A 22,562-nucleotide genomic window follows, 5' to 3' on the forward strand; every position below is an offset into this window, starting at 1 on the left:
CACCTTGAGATGGGTTGCAATGTGGGACTTGACTGTACAGCGGACAGGTATGGGATATTGTTGCTTTTTTATTTTGGATTTTTTTTTTTTACAGAAGAAAGAGGGCTTTGCTTGGATTGAGAGTGTAATAAAGATGTTAAACCGTGTGTTTCATTATTTCATTAAAATACTTTATTCTTAATGTATGTATTTTTAATCTGTTCATACTATTGGCTTAATAATGGATAGGTGTCTTATTGACACCTCTCAATTATTATCCAGGCTTAATGTCACCTTTCAATAGCAAGGTGACATTAACCCCTTATTATCCCATATGCCACTGCCACAGTGCAATGGGAAGAGAGAGGCTAAGTGCCGGAGTATCTTACAAATGCGCCTTTTCTGGGGTGGCTGGGGGCAGATTTTTTTTACCCGGGGGGCCAATAACCATGGTCCCTCTCTAGGCTATTAATATCTGCCCTCATTCACTGGCTTTCCCTCTCTGGCGGAGAAAATTATGCGGGAGCCCATGCCAGTTTTTTATGTGAATTAATCCTTTAATTTAACACCTACAGCTCCAAAATTTTACACACACACTACTAACATTATTAGTGAGGACCATCTAACGGATATGCAATGGTTTACTGTATGTAAACCATGTCTCATATCCTGTCGGGTTCTGCAATGATTTTACAGAACCCAACAATTGAATTATCGGCTATTCTGCTACCTAACTATCTATGAAATATAAATATAGATATATATGTGTGTTAACGACATATATATATATATATATACATACCTATACTATGTGTAGACATTTGTTTTATCTATTCTATTTTAACGTGTCAGTGTGATTTTACTATACACCCCACTGAATTGCCGGCTTTTCTAATGGACACCGTTGCATATTCCTCGCAAGTCACACTGATGGTCCGTGTGGTGTGCGATTTTTTCTCGCACCCGTAGACTTTCATTGGCGAGTCTCGGCTGTAATACGGTGCAAATCGCAGCATGCACTTTTCTCTCGCACGTATAATACGGCCCGAGAAAACAACGCATGATAGGAGCTGCCCCATACATTAACATTGGATTTTTTATCGCATAGCACTTGTCCGTATTACGCTCTAGTGTGACTCCGGCCTAATTTTGTATATCTTACTCCTAAAAGACAGCAGCAACAACTGGCCAAAGTATTGATGTGGAGTATACTAATGTCAAATTTGACTAATAAAATAAGTCTGCAAAAGATCAGTTGTTTGTGACACACACTTTGTGATGCAGTCACAAAGTTAAAAAAAATTTCTTTCAGTAATATTGGCCTGATTTAAGATAAATGTCAAAAAGTGGGTAATTGAAATGAAGCAGCACTGTAACCACTGTGATCAATCACTGCCAACTCTCCAATATATCTCTCCCTATCAAATGACTTCGTATTATTATCTTTTCTACAAACACTACACACTAATCTTCAACATTGAAGTTCTATAACACACTGTTTTTTCACTGTTTTATAGAGGTCTTTCAATATCTTTACAGCTAAGCTGTGAGATGTGGCATTCTCCCAGTATCCAGATTCACCACAAAATGGCTGCTGCATTCTCTGCTTCTGCTTTTATACACGCTATGATAGTTCTGCCTGATTGGCTGTGCAATGCCAAACAATTTAAGAGCTGCAAAGCATTATGGTGAAGCATGTCCATCATGAGCTAAGCTTCATGGGAGCCTTCCTGGCTTATGAAATCTTATGCAATGTGTAAAATGGAGGCAGCTATTTTAGACAATTTACTTGAATCGAAATTAAATTCCTCATCAAATTTGTTTATTCATCTTTACTTCTTATGCTTCCTAACGGGAAGGACTGTGGTTATACTATGATGTTTAAATATTCCCTTAATTTTTTTGAGCAATGCATATAGTCAATTGAAAATCATCAGAAAAGGTGAATTAAATTAAATAAATATGTTGTGTTAGATAGCTTTTTAAACTGGAGGAAATATTTTGCTGTGCAAGTTGCATAGGAAATTATATCATCCAAAAAGTAGGGAAGGAAATCAGCTGAAGAAACTGATTTCAATTAATGCAGCTCTTGCCAACTTTTAATTCTATTTCCACCAAGCTCATTCAAATACTTTGAAGTTTAGTTTAGATTAGAAGAGTGAACAGACGCTCAAGACATGATTGCAGAATACTTTTTCCAAGCTGGAAGAAAGACACGCTTCTGTAACGGAAAACAAGCTCCCATGAACCCTTAATATGACATTTCCTACATTTGTTCTTATGTTGTCTGTAATATTTCCACTGGGTCTTTATATCGTGGTGAGAGATTAAAACAGTTGGTATCAAAGTATTTAAAGGTACGGTATGTTAAACCAAAATGTAGCAACATAAATTATTATTTTTTTTATTTTCATCATGCATCTTGGAGATTGTCCAGAATAAAATGAGTATGAGGCCAATTATCAGAGTACGTTGACTTTAGTGTGTCATTTTTCAGTGATTATTATCCACTTTAACCACTTTGCAAGATGTGGACATGTACTCAAGGGCTTATAATCACCAGTTCAAATTACTTTTAATAATCTTTCTTTTTAACTTTAAATGTGCTACACTGTATATTGCCATGTATTTTAGTCTCCTAAATACTAGTGTAGCATTCCTGTTATTTCTTCTAAATAAAACTACATGACACCAGTGAATAGGCAATTTTGCTCTATGTGTATGTAAATAATACTGGTAGAATCTGAGAATTAAAACATCTAAAAAGACACCATTTACATAGAACTGGTACCAAACCGCTGTTACCATGACAGTGGAATGGGTTGTGCACTACTCCATTCCATACCGATTCCCTTCCCTGGTACCGCACCCCAATTGTTAATTACCTACGATTCATGCTTTTGCCTCCTTGATAAATCTTCCATAAGACACCCCCGATGTCACTTAATGTCAGTTAATAGCGATTGAAATGGAGCTCACCATTTATACAAGGTTGGGTCAATGTATTCTATGTAACTTATAATGTCTACCAAAAAGAAATGATTCATGTTATGTTATGTGCACACGACGCGGATTTTGCTGCGGATCCTCAGCGTTTCCGCAGCTGCAGGTCCGCAGCAGTTTCCCATGAGTTTACATTACAATGTAAACCTATGGGAAACAGAAAACGCTGTGCACATGCTGCGGAAAAAATACGTGTGGAAACGCAGCAGTTTACATTCCGCAGCATGTCACTTCTTTCTGCAGATTCCGCAGCGGTTTTAGGCTATGTTCACACGCTGCAGATTTTGCTGCGGTTCCGCAGCGTTTCCGCAGCTGCGGGTCTGCAGCAGTTTCCCATGCGTTTACAGTACAATGTAAACCTATGGGAAACGCAATCCGCAGTGCACATGCTGTGCAAAAAAATGCGTGGAAACGCAGCGGTTTACATTCCGCAGCATGTCAATTCTTTGTGCGGAATCCACAGCGGTTTTACACCTGCTCCTTAACAGAAAACCGCAGGTGTAAAACCGCCGTGGAATCCGCAAAAAAAACGCGGTAAATCTGTGATAAATCTGCAGCAAAAACGCAGCGTTTTTGCCCTGCAGATTTATCAAATCCGCTGCGGAAAAATCCGCAGTGGACCATTCTACGTGTGCACATACCCTAAGTCATTAATTGAATGGTGTAAAAATTACCTACCTTAGGGTATGTGCACATGTAGAATGGTCCACTGCGGATTTTTCTGCAGCGGATTTGATAAATCTGCAGGGCAAAAACGCTGAGTTTTTGCTGCAGATTTATGGCGGATTTACCGCGGTTTTTTTTGTGGATTTCACTGCGGTTTTACAACTGCGGTTTTCTATTGGAGCAGGTGTAGAACCGCTGCGGAATCCGCAGAAAGACGTGACATGCTGCGGAATATAAACCGCGCTGCGTTTCCATGCATTTTCTTCCGCAGCATGTGCACAGCGTTTTCTGTTTCCCATTAGTTTACATTTACATTTTACATTTACAGAAACGCTGCGGATCCGCAGCAAAATCCGCAGCGTGTGCACATAGCCTAATATTTCAGAACAATTTCCACCACAGGTTGGGTTTGTATTGCACATTTTTTAGCCAAAGTTAATAAATAAAAAGTAGGTATCCTGATGTTGGAAATATAATAATAATAATAATAATCTATATTTTTATATAGCGCTAACATATTCTGCAGCGCTTTACAGACATTATCATCGCTGTCCCCGATGGGGCTCACAATCTAAATTCCTTATCAGTATGTCTTTGGAATGTGGGAGGAAACTGGAGTGTCCGGAGGAAACCCACGCAAACACGGAGAGAACATACAAACTCTTTGCAGATGTTGTCCTTGGTGGGATGGTCTCACTGATGTGTGGCTTACGTTAGCGAGTGTCATAGTTGTGGACAGGGTTCCTTCCCTGTCCTTTAGGGGTTAATTGTATAGCCTCCTTCTGGCTTGGGGAGGGCTATATTTACCCGCCTTAATCTGGGGATCCTTGTCAGTGATTTATCTGTCTTGGCTGTGTGTCTGACCCCCTGGGGTGCTTGCATACTGTTGTCCGGTTGCTTTCTTGTGTATGGCTTGGTCTGTTTTCTCGTTCTGTGCTTTGCCTGGTGACTGTGCTAATTGTCTGTTTCTGGCTCTGACCTTCGGCTTGGTACTCTGACTTCCCTCTTGTTTGCCCCGTTTGTACTGCACCGCTATCTTTGGCTCCCCGACCTTTTGCTTTGTCCCGACCATGCTTACGTGTCACTCTTTTGGCACTACAACGACCTCCCGGCTTGAATTCGGCATGTTCAGACTACTCTCCGGCTCCGCCGGTCATCGCTGCTTGTCTTTTCCCCCCGGACACAAACACCTCCCAGCCATCACTCAATACTCCGTGCGCCAAGGCCGCCTCCTTTTCCTTCATTAGCGTCCCCGATGCCTGCGCTGTAAGTTCCCATCGTATGTTGGGAGTCGAAGGGCAGCGCAAACTGCACATGCCCCCAAAAAAACTTACAGCGCAGGTGCCGGGGATATTAATGAAGGAAGTGGAGGTGGACTCCGGCGCGCGGAGTAATGAGTTATAGCTGGGAGGCATTTGTGTCTGGGGGGAAAAGACATGCCCCCTGGGATAAACTACAGGTATGAGGGACAAATTATAAAAATGGATATTGCAGCGTTGAAAAGGACCCCAACTACAAGAGCCACCTTGACAGAATGCAGCATTAGTGCTGCACAAGATGGCTCTTTTAGTTAAAAACGCCTGGGGGGTTACAGGTTTTCTTTAAATAGGCAAATGAAGTTCCTCTTTTTCTACAATGCTAAGTCTATCTGTAGCCACAATGGTATGTTTACACATTGTAAAATACCCTTCTTGGAACTTTAATCAGCTTAGTAAGCATCATCCAGCTGAGAGACTGCCATTGAGGGGCAAAGTATCCTTTTTTCCCAATCTTCTAAATAGTATAAATTTTAAGGCCGGCGTCACACTTGCGAGTTTTACGGACGTAAGAGCGCAGAATCTACGTCCGTAAAACTCGCAAAAAATACGGCACAATTATTCTCTATGCCCCTGCTCCTATTTGCCGTATTTTACTGATCAGTATTATACGGCTTTCTACGGCCGTACAAAATCGCAGCATGCTGCGTTTGTCACCGTACTGCGCAAGAAATACGCCAATGAAAGTCTATGGAAGCGTGAAAAATACGGATTACACACGGACAAGCAGTGTGACTTGCGAGAAATACGCAGCGCTGTTAGAGAGAAAAGCCGGTAATTCAGTGCGGTGTACAGTAAAATCACACTGACAGCTTACAGTAGAATAGGTAGAATAAATGTGTACACATAGAATAGGTATATATATATATATATGTCAGTGAGACACATATATGTATATATATTAATATTTATTCCAGCGCTATACAGCTTGAAAGCCGGTAATTCAATTACCGGCTTTTTCTTTCTCCTTCCTAAAACCCGACATGATTTGAGACATGGTTTACATACAGTAAACCATGTCTTCTCTCCATTTTTTTTGCAGATTCCACACTACTAATGTCAGTAGTGTGTATCTGCAAAATTTGGCCGTTCTAGCTCTTAAAATAAAGGGTTAAATGGCGGAAAAAATTGGCGTGGGCTCCCGCGCAATTTTCTCCGCCAGAGTAGTAAAGCCAGTGACTGAGGGCAGATATTAATAGCCTGGAGAGGGTCCATGGTTATTGGCCCCCCCCCTGGCTAAAAACATCTGCCCCCAGCCACCCCAGAAAAGGCACATCTGGAAGATGCGCCTATTCTGGCACTTGGCCACTCTCTTCCCATTCCCGTGTAGCGGTGGGATATGGGGTAATGAAGGGTTAATGCCACCTTGCTATTGTAAGGTGACATTAAGCCTAATTAATAATGGAGAGGCGTCAATTATGACACCTATCCATTATTAATCCAATTGTAGTGAAGGGTTAAATAAAACACAAACACATTATTTAAAATTATTTTAATGAAATAAAAACAATGGTTGTTGGAGTATTTTATTCAACGCCCAATCCAGTCACTGAAGACCCTCGTTCTGTGAGTAAAAAAACATAATAAACCAACAATATACTTACCCTCCGCAGATCTGTAACGTCCAACGATGTAAATCCTTCTGAAGGGGTTAAAACATTTTGCAGAAAGGAGCTGTGCTAATGCAGGCTGCTCCTCGCTGCAAAACCCCAGGGAATGAGGCTAAAAATAGATCAATGATCTATATTTAGCTTCATTTGCGGTGAGGCGCCCTCTGCTGGCTGTTCATAGATCGTGGGAAATTACCTAGAAAGCCAGGGAGCTTTCTAGGTAATTTCCCACGATCTATGAACAGCCAGCAGAGGGCGCCTGACCGCAAATGAAGCTAAATATAGATCATTGATCTATTTTTAGCCTCATTTCCTGGGGTTTTGCAGCGAGGAGCAGCCTGCATTAGCACAGCTCCTTTCTGCAAAATGTTTTAACCCCTTCAGAAGGATTTACATCGTTGGATGTTACAGATCTGCGGAGGGTAAGTATATTGTTGGTTTATTATGTTTTTTTACTCACAGAACGAGGGTCTTCAGTGACTGGATTGGGCGTTGAATAAAATACTCCAAAAACCATTGTTTTTATTTCATTAAAATAATTTTAAATAATGTGTTTGTGTTTTATTTAACTCTTCACTACAATTGGATTAATAATGGATAGGTGTCATAATTGACTCCTCTCCATTATTAATTAGGCTTAATGTCACCTTACAATAGCAAGGTGGCATTAACCCTTCATTACCCCATATCCCACCGCTACACGGGAATGGGAAGAGAGTGGCCAAGTGCCAGAATAGGCGCATCTTCCAGATGTGCCTTTTCTGGGGTGGCTGGGGGCAGAAGTTTTTAGCCAGGGGGGGGCCAATAACCGTGGACCCTCTCCAGGCTATTAATATCTGCCCTCAGTCACTGGCTTTACTACTCTGGCGGAGAAAATTGCGCGGGAGCCCACGCCAATTTTTTCCGCCATTTAACCCTTTATTTTAAGAGCTAGAACGGCCAAATTTTGCAGATACACACTACTGACATTAGTAGTGTGGAATCTGCAAAAAAAATGGAGAGAAGACATGGTTTACTGTATGTAAACCATGTCTCAAATCATGTCGGGTTTTAGGAAGGAGAAAGAAAAAGCCGGTAATTGAATTACCGGCTTTCAAGCTGTATAGCGCTGGAATAAATATTAATATATATACATATATGTGTCTCACTGACATATATATATATATATACCTATTCTATGTGTACACATTTATTCTACCTATTCTACTGTAAGCTGTCAGTGTGATTTTACTGTACACACACTATATATATAGACAGTATATATATATTTTCTTTTCTTTTTGGGACACATGGATCACTTCTATAGCGGTATGTTGGTTTTGCTAGCCTGCGAGAAAACCACGCAGTACGGATGCCATACGGATTACATACGGAGGATGCCATGCGCAAAAAACGCTGACACACCCTGCCTACGGAGGAGCTACGGACCACTTTTTTCGGGACTTTTCAGCGTATTACGGCCGTAATATACGGACCGTATTGTTTTACGCTGTGTGTGACGCCGGCCTAAGGGGTCAGAGGATGACCATGGCATGATTTGCTAATGATGAAAGAAGTGTTCCAATAATCTAGAAAAGTGATGCAAAACTAATGCAGCTCTTGCCAATTTATAATCCAAGAAAACTATTCAGACCTCTTTTAAACTCTAGGATTGAATTTACCTTCACCCCTTCATCTGACAGAGAGTTCCATATTCTCCCTTCTTTTACAGTAAAGAATCTCTTTGTATGTTGGTATACACATCTTCTTTACTTTAAATGTAGAGGATGGCCTGCTGTTAAAAGTTACACTTTGGTATAGTTGGATCATGATGGAGATCTCTTTGCTAACCTTTGCCACTGTTATACATAGTTACGGTACATAAATTACTGTTATAAATAAATTTAGATCTGCATTAAAAAGGTTAGTATCAGACACAATGTAAAACTCACTTGATTTTGAGCCGCATGATGGTGCTGTTTGACCGGTAGGACATGTGCACATATTGGGCCGTGAACAGAATCCATCACCACAGGAATGACGGCAAATGGCTGTAAAAACATGAAAATGTTTAATATAACAAATCTGTGATAAATTTATGTTATGAAAAGGTAAATCATGCACAAAAATAAATATAATGTATACAGTGAAGGAAATAATTATTTGATCCTTTGCTGATTTTGTAAGTTTACCTACTGACAAAGACATGAACAGTCTATAATTTTAAGGGTGGATTAATTGTTACATTGAAAGTTAGAATATCAAAAATAAAATCCAGAAAATCATATGGTATAAATTATATAAATTTATTTGCATTTTGCAGTGAGAAATAAGTATTTGATCCTCTAACAACCATTAAGAGTTCTGGCTCCTACAGACCAGTTAGACACTCCTAATCAACTCGTTACCTGCATTAAAGACGGCTGTCTTATATAGTCATCTTTATAAAAGACTCCTGTCCACAGACTCAATAAATCAGTCAGACTCTAACCTCTACAAAATGGACAAGACCAAAGAGTGTTATAAGGATGTCAGAGACAAGATCGTAGACCTGCACAAAGCTGGAATGGGATACAAAACCATAAGTAAGATGCCGGGTGAGAAGGAGACAACTGTTGGTGAAATAGTAAGAAAATGGAAGAAATACAAAATCACTGTCAACCGACATCGATCTGAGGCACCATGCAAAATCTCACCTAATGGGGTATCCTTGATCATGAGTAAGGTGGGAGATCAGCCTAAAATACCACGAGGAATTTGTTAATGTTCTCAAGGCAGCTGGGACCAGAGTCACCAAGAAAACCATTGGTAACACATTACGCCATAAATTTTAAAATCCTGCAGTGCCCACAAGGTCCCACTGCTCAAGAAGGCACATGTGCAGGCCTGTCTGAAGTTTGCCAATGGACACCTGGATGATTCTGTGAGTGATTGGGAGAAGGTGCTGTGGTCAGATGAGACAACAATTGGGCTCTTTCACATTAACTCAACTTGCCGTGTTTGGAGGAAGAGAAATGCTGCCTATGACCCAAAGAACACCGTCCCCACTGTCAAGCATGGAGGTGGAAACATTATGTTTTGGGGGTGTTTCTCTGCTAAGGGCACAGGACTACTTCACTGCATCAATGGGAGAATGGATGGAGCCATGCAGGGCCGCCATCAGAGCATTACAGCCGTTACTGCTGTATGGGGCCCGGTCAGCAGCAGTACACAGAGGGGCCCGCAGATCCGGGGCCCCACTGTTGTGCTTCTACTGATCGGGACCCATCGTGCACTAAAATACTGTGCACTGCGGCGCACACGTCGGCGCTGGGGCCCGGGAGCCTTCTTGGAGCTGTGCACGGCCGTCTTACCTAGTCGGCTGCGCAGCTCCTGCTCGGCTGTAGCTAGAATGTATGGGCTCCCTGCAGGTCCTAACTACAGCCCATACATTCTAGCCGTCTCAGTAGTGAATGTGCTAGAATGTATGGGCTCCTGTCAGGTCCTCTCAGCAGCCCATACATTCTAGCTGCTGCTTCACTGCTGACAACACTAGACGCCCCGGGAATGACTGAGGTAAGTATAAAAGACATTTTTGTTTTTTTAAATAGGTGAGGTGGGGGGGGACTGAGACTGCAGATGATGGAGTGTGTTTTAGAGAGTACTGTACATGATGAAATAATAGGGGGCTGCAAATGATGAAGTGTATTTGAGGGGGTACTGCACATGAAATGATTGGGGGCTGCAAATGATGAAGTAAGGGGGACTGCAGATGAAGTGAAGGGGGATAGGGGACTGCAAATGATGATGTGGGGGTGATGGGAACTGCGAATGATGTGGGGGTGATGGGGACTGCAAATGATGTGGGGGTGATGGGGACTGCAAATGATGTGGGGGTGATGGGGACTGCAAATGATGTGGGGGTGATGGGGACTGCAAATGATGATGTTGGGGTGATGGGGACTGCAAATGATGATGTTGGGGTAATGGGGATTGCAAATGATGTGGGGGTGATGGGGACTGCAAATGATGATGTGAGGGTGATGGGAACTGCGAATGATGTGGGGGTGATGGGGACTGCAAATTATGTGGGGGTGATGGGGACTGCAAATTATGTGGGGGTGATGGGGACTGCAAATGATGTGGGGATGATGGGGACTGCAAATGATGATGTTGGGGTGATGGGGACTGCAAATGATGATGTTGGGGTGATGGGGACTGCAAATGATGTGGGGGTGATGGGGACAGCAAATTATGTGGGGGTAATGGGGACTGCAGATGATGATGTGGGGGTGATGGGGACTGCAGATGAAGTGAAGGGGGGATAGGGGACTGCAAATGATGTGGGGGTGATGGGGACTGCAAATGATGATGTGGGGGTGATGGGGACTGCAAATGATGATGTGGGGGTGATGGGGACTGCAAATGATGTGGGGGGACTGCAAATGATGATGTGGGGGTGATGGGGACTGCAAATGATGTGGGGGTGATGGGGACTGCAAATGATGTGGGGATGATGGGGACTGCAAATGATGATGTTGGGGTGATGGGGATTGCAAATGATGATGTTGGGGTGATAGGGACTTGCAAATGATGTGGGGGTGATGGGGACTGCAAATGATGCTGTGGGGGTGATGGGGACTGCAAATGATGTGGGGGAACTGCAAATGATGTGGGGGTGATGGGGACTGCAAATGATGTGGGGGTGATGGGGACTGCAAACGATGTGGGGATGATGGGGACTGCAAATGATGATGTTGGGGTGATGGGGACTGCAAATGATGTGGGGGTGATGGGGACTGCAAATGATGTGGGGGTCATGTGGACTGCAAATGATGATGTGGGGGTGATGGGGACTGCAAATGATGTGGGGGTGATGGGGACTGCAAATGATGATGTGGGGGTGATGGGGACTGGAAATGATGTGGGGGGACTGCAAATGATGATGTGGGGGTGATGGGGACTGCAAATGATGTGGGGATGATAGGGACTGCAAATGATGATGTTGGGGTGATGGGGACTGCAAATGATGTGGGTGTGATGGGGACTGCAAATGATGTGGGGGTGATGGGGACTGCAAATGATGTGGGGGTGATGGGGACTGCAAATGATGGTGTGGGGGTGATGGGGACTGCAAATGATGTGGGGGTGATGGAGACTGCAAATGATGATGTGGGGGTGATGGGGACAGGAAATGATGTGGGAGTGATAGGGACTGCAGATGATGAAGTGTGTTTGAGGGGGTTCTGCACATGATGAAATGATAGGGGGCTGCAAATGATGAAGTAAGGGGGACTGCAGATGAAGTGACGGGGGGTAGGGGACTAAATGATGATAGGGGACTAAATGATGAAGTGGGGGTGATGGGGACTGCACATGAAGTGAGTGTGAGGGACGTGGACAGCAATTGAATTGAAGGTGGGGGTGGGAAGAGCAAATGGTGTATTGAAGGTGGGGAGAGCAAATAATGAATTTTGAGGGTGGGGAAGAGCAATTGATAATGAATAGTGGGTGGGAGAGAGAGAAGACATGGCAATGAATTGAGGCAGAAGGGGCATGTAACTATAATGAATTGGGGTAAGGGTTAGAGCGGGAGGTAAATGGTGGGGGTCGTTGAGGATAAAGTGACTGGTAATAAATTGGGAGAAAGAATACAGGTGCTAATTAATTTATATGTATTAAATGGGGAAAGTGGCTATATACAGATAGTGGGGGCACAGTGGTGGATTATAATTTATATTTGGAATGGTGGGTTGCATAATAACCAATTATATATTAATGGTGGGTGAACGTCTGTAGTCAGATGTGTAGTGTAGAAGAAAGGGAAAAATTGGGGAATGTGCTCTGGAAGCGGTGCTCTAGATAACTGTGTTATTTTATGCAGAGACGAGTCCTGGCAGAAAGAAGTGATAGCGGTCTGCGCTGGATTAAAAAGAAACGCAAAGATGAAGGACTTTAGCTAGAGACGTCACTGGTGAGTATGTTACCTGTACACTGATACCATACACTGTATACTGTATACAGAGCTCCTGTGTATAATGTCACTGGTGATCACTATATTATCTGTACACTATACACTATATACAGAGCTCCTGTGTATAATGTCACTAGTGATCGCTGTATTACATGTACACTGTACCCTATATACAGAGCTCCTGTGTATAATGTCACTGGTGATCCCTGTATTACCTGTACACTGACACTACATAAAGAGCTCCTGTGTATAATGGCATCGGTGACCACTGTATTACCTGTACACACACTGCATACTAAGTACAGATCTCCTGTGTATAACGGCACTTATGGTGATAGTATTTTTTTTAAATTAATGATCAGTATTGTACTATTCAGTCACAATGTGGTGGTAATATGTTGTCCGGCCATGGTGTAGCGGTATTTGTTCCTTGTATGTGCTATTATTCGGTCACTGTGTGGTGGTAATATGTGGTCTATTCATGTTGTGTTGGTATTTGTTCCTTGTATGTAGTTGGTCACCATGTGATGGTAATATGTGGTCTGGACATGCTGCGGTGGTATTTGTTCCTTGTATGTGGTATTGTTCAGTCACTGTGGTGGTAATATGTGGTCTGCACATGGTGTGGTGGTATTTGTTCCTTGTAGATAGTATTATAGGTCACTATGTGGTGATAATATGGTGTCTGGTCATGGTGTTGTGGTATTCGTCCCTTGTATGTGGTGTTATTGGTCATTTGAAAAATTTAAAAATAAACAAAAATGCATCTAAATTGTATTGCATATTTTATAGAGTAGAGTAGAGTAGGGCCCGGCCAAAAGAGTCTACCTTGTTGTCATCTCAGATTTGATCTGGTGATGGGAACTGTTAATGTGTGATTTGTGAGAAGTGGAGTTTTGCCAAGAGACAGCGATGGGGCTGTGGACAGTTCGAGGGGTGGAGGCAGGGCTGGGGTGGAGCCTGGGCGGAGTCTTAAGGGGGCCCTGAAAATTTTGCCAGTATGGGGCCCTGAAATTCCTAGTGGCAGCCCTGGAGCCATGTACCATAAAATACTAAATGACAACCTCCTTTCGTCTTCCAGGACATTAAAAATGGGTCGTGGATGGGTCTTCCAGCAAGACAATGACCCAAAACATACAGCCAAGGCAACAAAGGAATGGCTCAAAAAGAAGCATCTTAAGTTCAAGGAGTGGTCTAGCCAGTCTCCAGACCTAAATCCCATAGAAAACTTATGGAGATGAAGCTCCGAGATGCCAAGCGACAGCCTCAAAATCTTAATCATTTAGAGAGGATCTGCAAAGAGGAGTGGACCAAAATTCCTCATGACATGTGTGCAAACCTCATCATCAACTACAAAAAAATCTGACTGCTGTGCTTGCCAACAAGGGTTTTGCCACCAACTATTAAGTCTTGTTTGCCAGAGGGATCAAATACTTATTTCTCACTGCAAAATGCAAATAAATATATATAAATTATACAATGTGATTTTCTGGATTTTATTTTTAACCCCTTAATCCCATATGACGTACTATCCCGTCAAGGTGACCTGGGACTTAATTCCCAGGGACGGGATAGTACATCATATGCGATCGGCCGCGTTCACGGGGGGAGCGCGGCCGATTGCGGCCGGGTGTCAGCTGAGTATCGCAGCTGACATCTGGCACTATGTGCTAGGAGCGGTCATGGACCGCTCCCAGCATATTAACCCCTGGCAAACTGGATCAAACATGACCGCAGTGTTCCGGGGGCATAGGGAAGCATCGCGCAGGGAGGGGGCTCCCTGCGGGCTTCCCTGAGACGATTGGTACAAGGCGATGTGCTCACCTTGTACCAAGCATCTGCAGGCCCCGGATCCAAAATGCCACGGAGCTACTTCCGGGTCGTGCAGGGAGGTGGCTTACCAAGCGCCTGCTCAGAGCCAGCGCTGGTAAGCCAGGAGCAGGGCACGTCGATGCTCTGCAAAGTGTCAGATCAGCGATCTGTCACTATACAGTGATGTCCCCCCTGGAACAAAGTAAAGAAGTAAAAAAAAAATATTTAGATGTGTAAAAAAAATAATAAAATCCTAAATAAAGAAAAAAAAATTGTTCCCATAAATACATTTCTTTATCTAAATAATAAAAAAATTATAAAAGTACACATATTTAGTATTGCCGCGTCCGTAACGACCCGACCTATAAAACTGTCCCACTAGTTAACCCCTACAGTGAACACCATAAAAAAAAAAACGAGGCAAAAAACAACGCTTTCTTATCAAACTGCTGAACAAAAAGTGAAATAACACGCAATCAAAAAGACAGATATAAATACCCATGGTACCGCTGAAAATGTTATCTTGTCCCGCAAAAAACGAGCTGCCATACAGCATCATCAGCGAAAAAATAAAAAAGTTACAGTCCTCAGAATAAAGCGATGAAAAGTAATTATTTTTTCTATAAAATAGTTTTTATCGTATAAAAGCGCCAAAACATTAAAAAATGATGTAAATGAGGTTTCGCTGTAATCGTACTGACCCGAAGCATAAAACTGCCCCCCCCCCCCCAAAAGAAATTCATGAATAGCTGGTTTTTGGTCATTCAGCCTCACAAAAATCGGAATAAAAAGCGATCAAAAAATGTTACTAATAAAAATGTCAACTCGTCCCGCAAAAAACAAGACCTCACATGACTCTGTGGACCAAAATATGGAAAAATTATAGCTCTCAAAATGTGGTAACGCAAAAAATATTTATTGTAATAAAAAGCATCTTTTAGTGTGTGACAGCTGCCAATCATAAAAATCCGCTAAAAAAGCTATAAAAGTAAATCAAACCCCCCTTCATCACCCCCTTAGTTAGGGAAACATAAAAAAATTTAAAAAATGTATTTATTTATATTTTCCCATTAGGGTTAGGGCTAGGGTTAGGGTTAGGGCTAGGGTTAGGGTTGGGGTTAGGGCTAGGATTGGGGCTAGGGTTGGGGCTAGGGTTAGAGTTGGGGCTAGGGTTAGGGCTACAGTTAGGGTTGGGGCTAAAGTTAGGGTTAGGGCTTGGGCTAAAGTTAGGGTTAGGGTTGGGGCTAAAGTTAAGGTTAGAGCTACAGTTAGGGTTGGGGCTAAAGTTAGCGTTAGGGTTCGGGCTAAAGTTAGGGTGAGGGTTGGGGTTAAAGTTAGAGTTAGGGTTGGGGCTAAAGTTAGAGTTAGGGTTGGGGCTAAAGTTAGGGTTAGGGTTGGGGCTAAAGTTAGGTTTGGGGCTAAAGTTAGGGTTTGGATTACATTTACGGTTGGGATTAGGGTTAGGGATGTGTCAGGGTTAGGGGTGTGGTTAGGGTTATGGTAGGGATTAGGGATAGGGGTGTGTGAGATAGGGTTTCAGTTAGAATTGGGGGTTTCCACTGTTTAGGCACATCAGGGCTCTCCAAACACGACATGGCGTCCGATCTCAATTCCAGCCAATTCTGCGTTGAAAAAGTAAAACAGTGCTCCCTCCCTTCCGAGCTCTCCCATGCGCCCAAACAGGGGTTTACCCCAACATCCCCATATGTATCAGCATACTCAGGACAAATTGGACAACAACTACTGGGGTCCAATTTCTCTTGTTACCCTTGGGAAAATAAAAATTTGGGGGGCTAAAAAAACATTTTTGTGGGAAAATAATTTTTATTTTTACGACTCTGCATTATAAACTGTTGTGAAACACTTGGGGGTTCAAAGCTGTCAAAACAAATCTAGATAAGTTCCTTGGGGGGTCTAGTTTCCAAAATGGTGTCACTGCTGAGGGGTTTCTACTGTTTAGGTGCATCAGGTGCTCTGCAAATGCAATGTGACGCCTGCAGACCAATCCATCTAAGTCTGCATTCCAAATGGCGCTCCTTCTCTTCCGAGCTCTGCCATGCGCCCAAACTGTGGTTCCCCCCCCTTATGGGGTATCAGTGTACTCAGGACAAATTGGACAACAACTTTTGGGGTCCAATTTCTCCTGTTACCCTTGGAAAAATACAAAACTGGGGGCTAAAAAATATTTTTTGTGGAAAAAAAATATTTTTTATTTTCACAGCTCTGCGTTATAAACTGTAGTGAAACACTTGGGGTTTCAAAGTTCTCACAACACATCTAGATAAGTTCCTTAGGGGGTATAGTTTCCAAAATGGTGTCACTGCTGGGAGGTTTCTACAGTTTAGGTGCATCAGGGGCTCTGCAAATGCAACGTGACGCCTGCAGACCAATCTATCTAAGTCTGCATTCCAATTGGCGCTCCTTCCCTTCCAAGCTCTGCCATGCGCCCAAACGGTGGTTCCCCCCAACATATGGGGTATCAGCGTACTCAGGACAAATTGGACAACAACTTTTGGGGTCTAATTTCTCCTGTTACCCTTGGAAAAATACAAAACTGGGGGCTAAAAAATAATTTTTGTGGAAAAAAAATGATTTTTTATTTTCACGGCTCTGTGTTATAAACTGTAGTGAAACACTTGGGGGTTCAAAGTTCTCACAACACATCTAGATAAGTTACTTGGGGGGTCTAGTTTCCAAAATGGTGTCACTTTTTGGGGGTTTCTACTGTTTACGTGCATCAGGGGCTCTGCAAATGCAACGTGACGCCTGCAGACCAATCCATCTAAGTCTGCATTCCAATTGGCGCTCCTTCCCTTCCGAGCTCTGCCATGCACCCAAACGGTGGTTCCCCCCCACATATGGGGTATTAGCGTACTCAGGACGAATTGGATAACAACTTTTGGGGTCGAATTTCTCCTGTTACCCTTGGGAAAATACAAAACTGGGGGCTAAAAAATAATTTTTGTGAAAAAAAAAAGAATTTTTATTTTCACGGCTCTGCATTATAAACTGTAGTGAGACACTTGGGGGTTCAAAGCTGTCAAAAAACATCTAGATAAGTTCCTTAGGTGGTCTACTTTCCAAAATGGTGTCACTTGTGGGGGGTTTCAATGCTTAGGCACATCAGGGGCTCTCCAAACGCAACATGGCGTCCCATTTCAATTCCAGTCAATTTTGCATTGAAAAGTCAAACGACGTTCATTCCCTTCCGTGCTCTGCCATGCGCCCAAACAGTGGTTTACCCCCACATGTATCGGCGTACTCAGAACAAATGGCACAACAACTTTTGGGGACCAATTTCTTCTGTTACCCTTGGCAAAATAAAAAGTTAGGGGTGAAATATCATATTTGTGAAAAAATATGATTTTTTATTTTTACGGCTCTGCATTATAAGCTTCTGTGAAGCACTTGGTGGGTTAAAGTGCTCACCACACATCTAGATAAGTTCCTTAGGGGGTCTACTTTCCAAAATGGTGTCATTTGTGGGGGGTTTCAATGTTTAGGCACATCAGGGGCTCTCCAAACGCAACATGGCGTCCCATCTCAATTCCAGTCAATTTTGCATTGAAAAGTCAAACGGCGCTCCTTCCCTTCCGAGCTCTGCCATGCGCGCCCAAACAGTGGTTTACCCCCACATGTGGGGTATCGGCGTACTCAAAACAAATGGCAAAACAACTTTTGGGGTCCAATTTCTTCTCTCACCCTAGAGAAAATAAAAAATTAGGGGCGAAAAAAATCATATTTTTGAAAAAATATGATTTTTTATTTTTACGGCTCTGCATTATAAGCTTCTGTGAAGCACTTGGTGGCTTAAAGTGCTCACCACACATCTAGATAAGTTCCTTAGGGGGTCTACTTTCCAAAATGGTGTCACTTGTGGGGGTTTCAATGTTTAGGCGTTTAGGCACATCAGGGGCTCTCCAAACGCAATATGGCGTCCCATCTCAATTCCAGTCAATTTTGTATTGAAAAGTCAAACGGCGCTCCTTCCCTTCCGAGCTCTGCCATGCGGCCAAACAGTGGTTTACCCCCACATATGGGGTATCAACGTACTCAGAACAAATTGTACAACAACTTTTGGGGTCCATTTTCTCCTGTTACCCTTGGTAAAATAAAACAAATTGGACCTGAATTAATTTTTTTGTGTAGAAAAGGTAAATGTTAATTTTTTTAAACATTCCAAAAATTCCTGTAAAACACCTGAAGGATTAATAAGCTTCTTGAATGTGGTTTTGAGCACCTTGAGGGGTGCAGTTTTTAGAATGCTGTCACATTGGTTATTTTCTATCATATAGACCCCTCAAAATGACGTCAAATGTGATGTGGTCTCTAAAAAATATTGGTGTTGTAAAAATGAGAATTTGCTGGTCAATTTTAACCCTTATAACTCCCTAGCAAAAAAAAATTTTGGTTCCAAAATTGTGCTGATGTAAAGTAGACATGTGGGAAATGTTACTTATTAATTATTTTGTGTGACATATCTCTGTGATTTAAGGGCATAAAAATTCAAAGTTGGAAAATTGCTAAATTTTCAAAATTTTCGCCAAATTTCCATTTTTTTCACAAATAAACGCAAGTTATATCGAATAAATTTTACCACTACCATGAAGTACAATACTTCACGAGAAAACAATGTCAGAATCGCCAAGATCCATTGAAGCTTTCCAGAGTTATAACCTCATAAAGGGACAGTGGTCAGAATTGTAAAAATTGACCCGGTCATTAACGTGCAAACCACCCTTGGGGCTTAAGGGGTTAATATTCTATCTCTCAATGTTAAAATTAACCTACCCTTAAAATTATAGACTGTTCATGTCTTTGTCAGTGGGCAAACTTACAAAATCAGCAAGGGATCAAATACTTATTTCCCCCACTGTAACTGCCTACTGTTCAACTAATGAATTTGTATACCTGTCCTGTACTATTAAATGGGTTGTCCACTACTCAGCATGTTTGCACCAGTAAAATAATACTCATACTCACCTCTAATGCTGGCGCCGTTCCAGCAATGCTGACACTCGATTTCCTGGGATTCACTTGATATTGTTATGCCACGCAATCCCTGAGCCCAATCAGCATTGGCTTCACTCTCTCCACATTCAGACGAATCAGACATCAAGAGCAAGTCAAAGCTGCACTCACTTTCTCTTAATTACTGATACATCTGAAGGAGGGGAGAGTGAAGCTGATTGGGGCAAGGCTCACGTGACATAACAACCTCACGTCATTCCCGGTGAGAGCCATTGCCGATATCCATGGAATGACGCCGACACCGAAGGAGAGTATTAGTGTTTTTATTTTACTGGTGCAAACGTGCAGATTAAGACAGGGTTGTATGTATAGTGGACCCTTTTAAGTTTTAATATATCTACAACAATTTGTATAATGTTTTTTATTCAGTACCAACATGCTATTATTAGCCAATCACTTTGTATTGGTAATAGTAGTGGTTATATTTTGGTGATATAAATTGGGCCTTGAAACTGGTATTATTGGTTCTATTAGTCTTTTATTGATGCCTCATTCAAAAGTCCGGTTTTTTTTTTCATCCATCAGTTTCTCGTCAGCTTTTCTCTTGTGTGCAAAAAAGCTGAACGAGGTTCCTCAAGCTTCTATTAGTAAAAAAGGGATAGCAATAGGATGTGATTAGAGTTTTTCACAGTCTCATAGACTTGAAACACAAAACACAGAAAGATTATGTAAATAAAATATGAACATCTGAATGAGGCCTTAGTAACACTATGCAGGTAACATCAGTGTATGGTAATAATATTTGGTACTGGTATAAAGGTATTAAAGGAAATCCGTCACCCATGGGACACTTTTAAGTTATTACTATGGGCATACAGGTGATAGAATTGTTAAAATAGTCCTACCTGTATGCCTCATAGCTGAGGTCTGGTTGCTGAGAAATCGACTTTAAATATTTTATTCTTAATGAGTTCTCCCAGACTCTGGGGCATGCGATGCCTGGAAGAAAACTCTGTCTCCGGTGTTAATTTGCATAACACCCTCCTCCCATACACGTCACAGTGCCATGTGACATGTAGTTGCGGCACCAGATTCCCACGCCTGCGCCCTGCCCTGCACTTGCGAGATTATGTGTACCTTTTCCAGCCTTCAATGGGCATTGTCTTCACCGTTCTTCTGTGCCGGAGAGTCACTACTATCGGTGCCACAACTGCACGTCACATGGCACTATGACATGCATGGGAGGGAGGTGCTATGCAAATTAACACCAGAGGAAGAGTTTTCTTCCAGGAACGGCACGCCCTGTAGCCTGGAAGAACTAAAAGATTAAAAGTCTATTTCTCAGCAAAAAGACGGTAGCTATGAGGCATACAGGTAAGATTATTTTAACAATTATATTACCTGTATGCCCATAATAAATAGCTTAGAAGCATCCCAGGGGGTGACAGATTCCCTTTAAGTATTCAAATATTTTTTCATACATGGGGACATAAGCATTAGCGCCTGTGCCACTTATACTTTAGAACACTTGCAATGACCATGGAAACACAAGAGATCAATGTCTCCACCTTCCGAATTCAGTGAACGTGGCTGTGTTTTTACCGAGCTGTATAATATTTCAGCATTTATGGATTACTATTATTTTGCCTATGGCCACACTTTGTTTTAATCCAGTCGAGAGAGAAAAATTAAGCGGTCTTTATCAGTGTGCTGTAACAAAAATACGCATACAGTAAAGAAAAAATAACACAGACATTTTATTTTGATAACCAAAATCCACAGGTCTGTCTGCATGACGTTCAACGAACATTTTTAGAGGGTGTAACCTGCATGTAACATAAATATGCTGAGCGGTACGTCTGCTTCCCATTTAGCGTTCCAAAATTTATGAAGAGCAGCAACATCTGTGCAGGATATGTGGTGGAAAGTGATGATGCTGTGTAATAGTGGAGATGCTGAACAATGATTTGTTGTCATTAGTGGCGATTTCCTTTTATATATATCTCATATTACGTACAGGAAAGTCCAATGTTATAGTAAGTGCAATGTTACCGGGCGTGTATGTTGCAACAGGTGTGTGAGCTTTTATCGAGTGCCACTAGCTAGATCTTTCCTTTCTGTAATAAGAAAACTATTTTAGGGGTCGGCAGCCTTTGGGAACATTTTTTTTTACTTAAATGTATCTAATTTGGGCTAAAAAAATCATTTGTGCAATCGGGTTTCATTAAAAATGTTGCACTGTTTGCCTTTTAAGGCCTCTTTACTGCTCTCTCTATTGCAGGCTGCAGAATGAGTTAACTGAGAATCTGTCAGAAAGCTCATTGTGACAGTCTAAGGCCGGTTTCACAAGTCATGATATTTCCGGTACCAGAAAAAGCGGTACTGGAGATATCAGTGTCCGTGTGTGTACTATGTGTGGCAACCGTGTGCCGTATCTTCTACCACCCAGACGGCCACCAGGGAAGTAGCGCTACTGTAAGCGCTGTTTCCCTGCGTGTGGTGCTGAACGCGGCTGTCATTCCTTCTCCTCTGCTCGGACGGCGAGCAGCACGAGCATGGGAGAATGAATGAATGATATGCAGCGGGCACAGGCTCAGTAACTAGCACTTACGTCACTTAGTCTGTGCTCACGGCCGGCATGAACTCCTGTCACCTCAGGACCGTGGGAGAATGCAAGTCATGAGGTCACTGTGACAGAGCTTGAACTGCTGTGACCTCATTACTTGCATTCTCCCATGGCCCTGAGGTCACAGGAGTTCATGCCAGCGAGCAAGCACAGACTCTGTGACGTCACCACTAGTTACTGATTCTGCGCCCGCTGCGTATCATTCATTTCACAGTAGTTTACAGTCGGGACGGTCGCATTAGCACCGCTCCCAGTTGTAAATTGAATATACCCCAGATATGGATTACAGTGTGGGACTGACTGAACACCGGACAGGTATGGGTATATTGTTGGTTTGTTATTTTTATTTTTTTTACAGGAGATCGAGGGCGTCACTTGGATTACCAGTACAATAAAGATGGCAAAACTGTGTGGTGTATGATTTCATTAAAATACTTTATTCTGCATGGGTGTGTGTTTAATTAATTCTTTACCAACTATAGGATTAGTAATGGACAGGTGTCTTATTGACACCTCTCCATTACTAAGCCGGCTTAATGTCACCTTACAATAGGAAGGTAACATTAACCCCTCATTACCCCACTTGCCACTGATACAGGGCAAGTGGGAAGAACCGGGCAAAGCTCCAGAATTGGCGCATCTAATAG

The 22,562-nt window shown here is 42.5% G+C and overlaps 1 protein-coding gene across 2 annotated transcripts in view; it reads right to left on the reverse strand.

Moving 5' to 3' along the window:
- Positions 1-22,562, reverse strand: part of FBN1 (fibrillin 1) — a 440,189-nt gene that overhangs the window by 343,807 nt on the left and 73,820 nt on the right. For both annotated transcript variants that reach the window (XM_069766028.1, XM_069766029.1), the window contains one exon: positions 8,506-8,604. In XM_069766028.1, the coding sequence (XP_069622129.1) occupies positions 8,506-8,604 (99 nt within the window). The remainder of the gene's footprint in view (positions 1-8,505; positions 8,605-22,562) is intronic.

This window comes from Ranitomeya imitator, chromosome 4 (assembly GCF_032444005.1).
Source record: "Ranitomeya imitator isolate aRanImi1 chromosome 4, aRanImi1.pri, whole genome shotgun sequence".
NCBI lineage: Eukaryota > Metazoa > Chordata > Amphibia > Anura > Dendrobatidae > Ranitomeya > Ranitomeya imitator.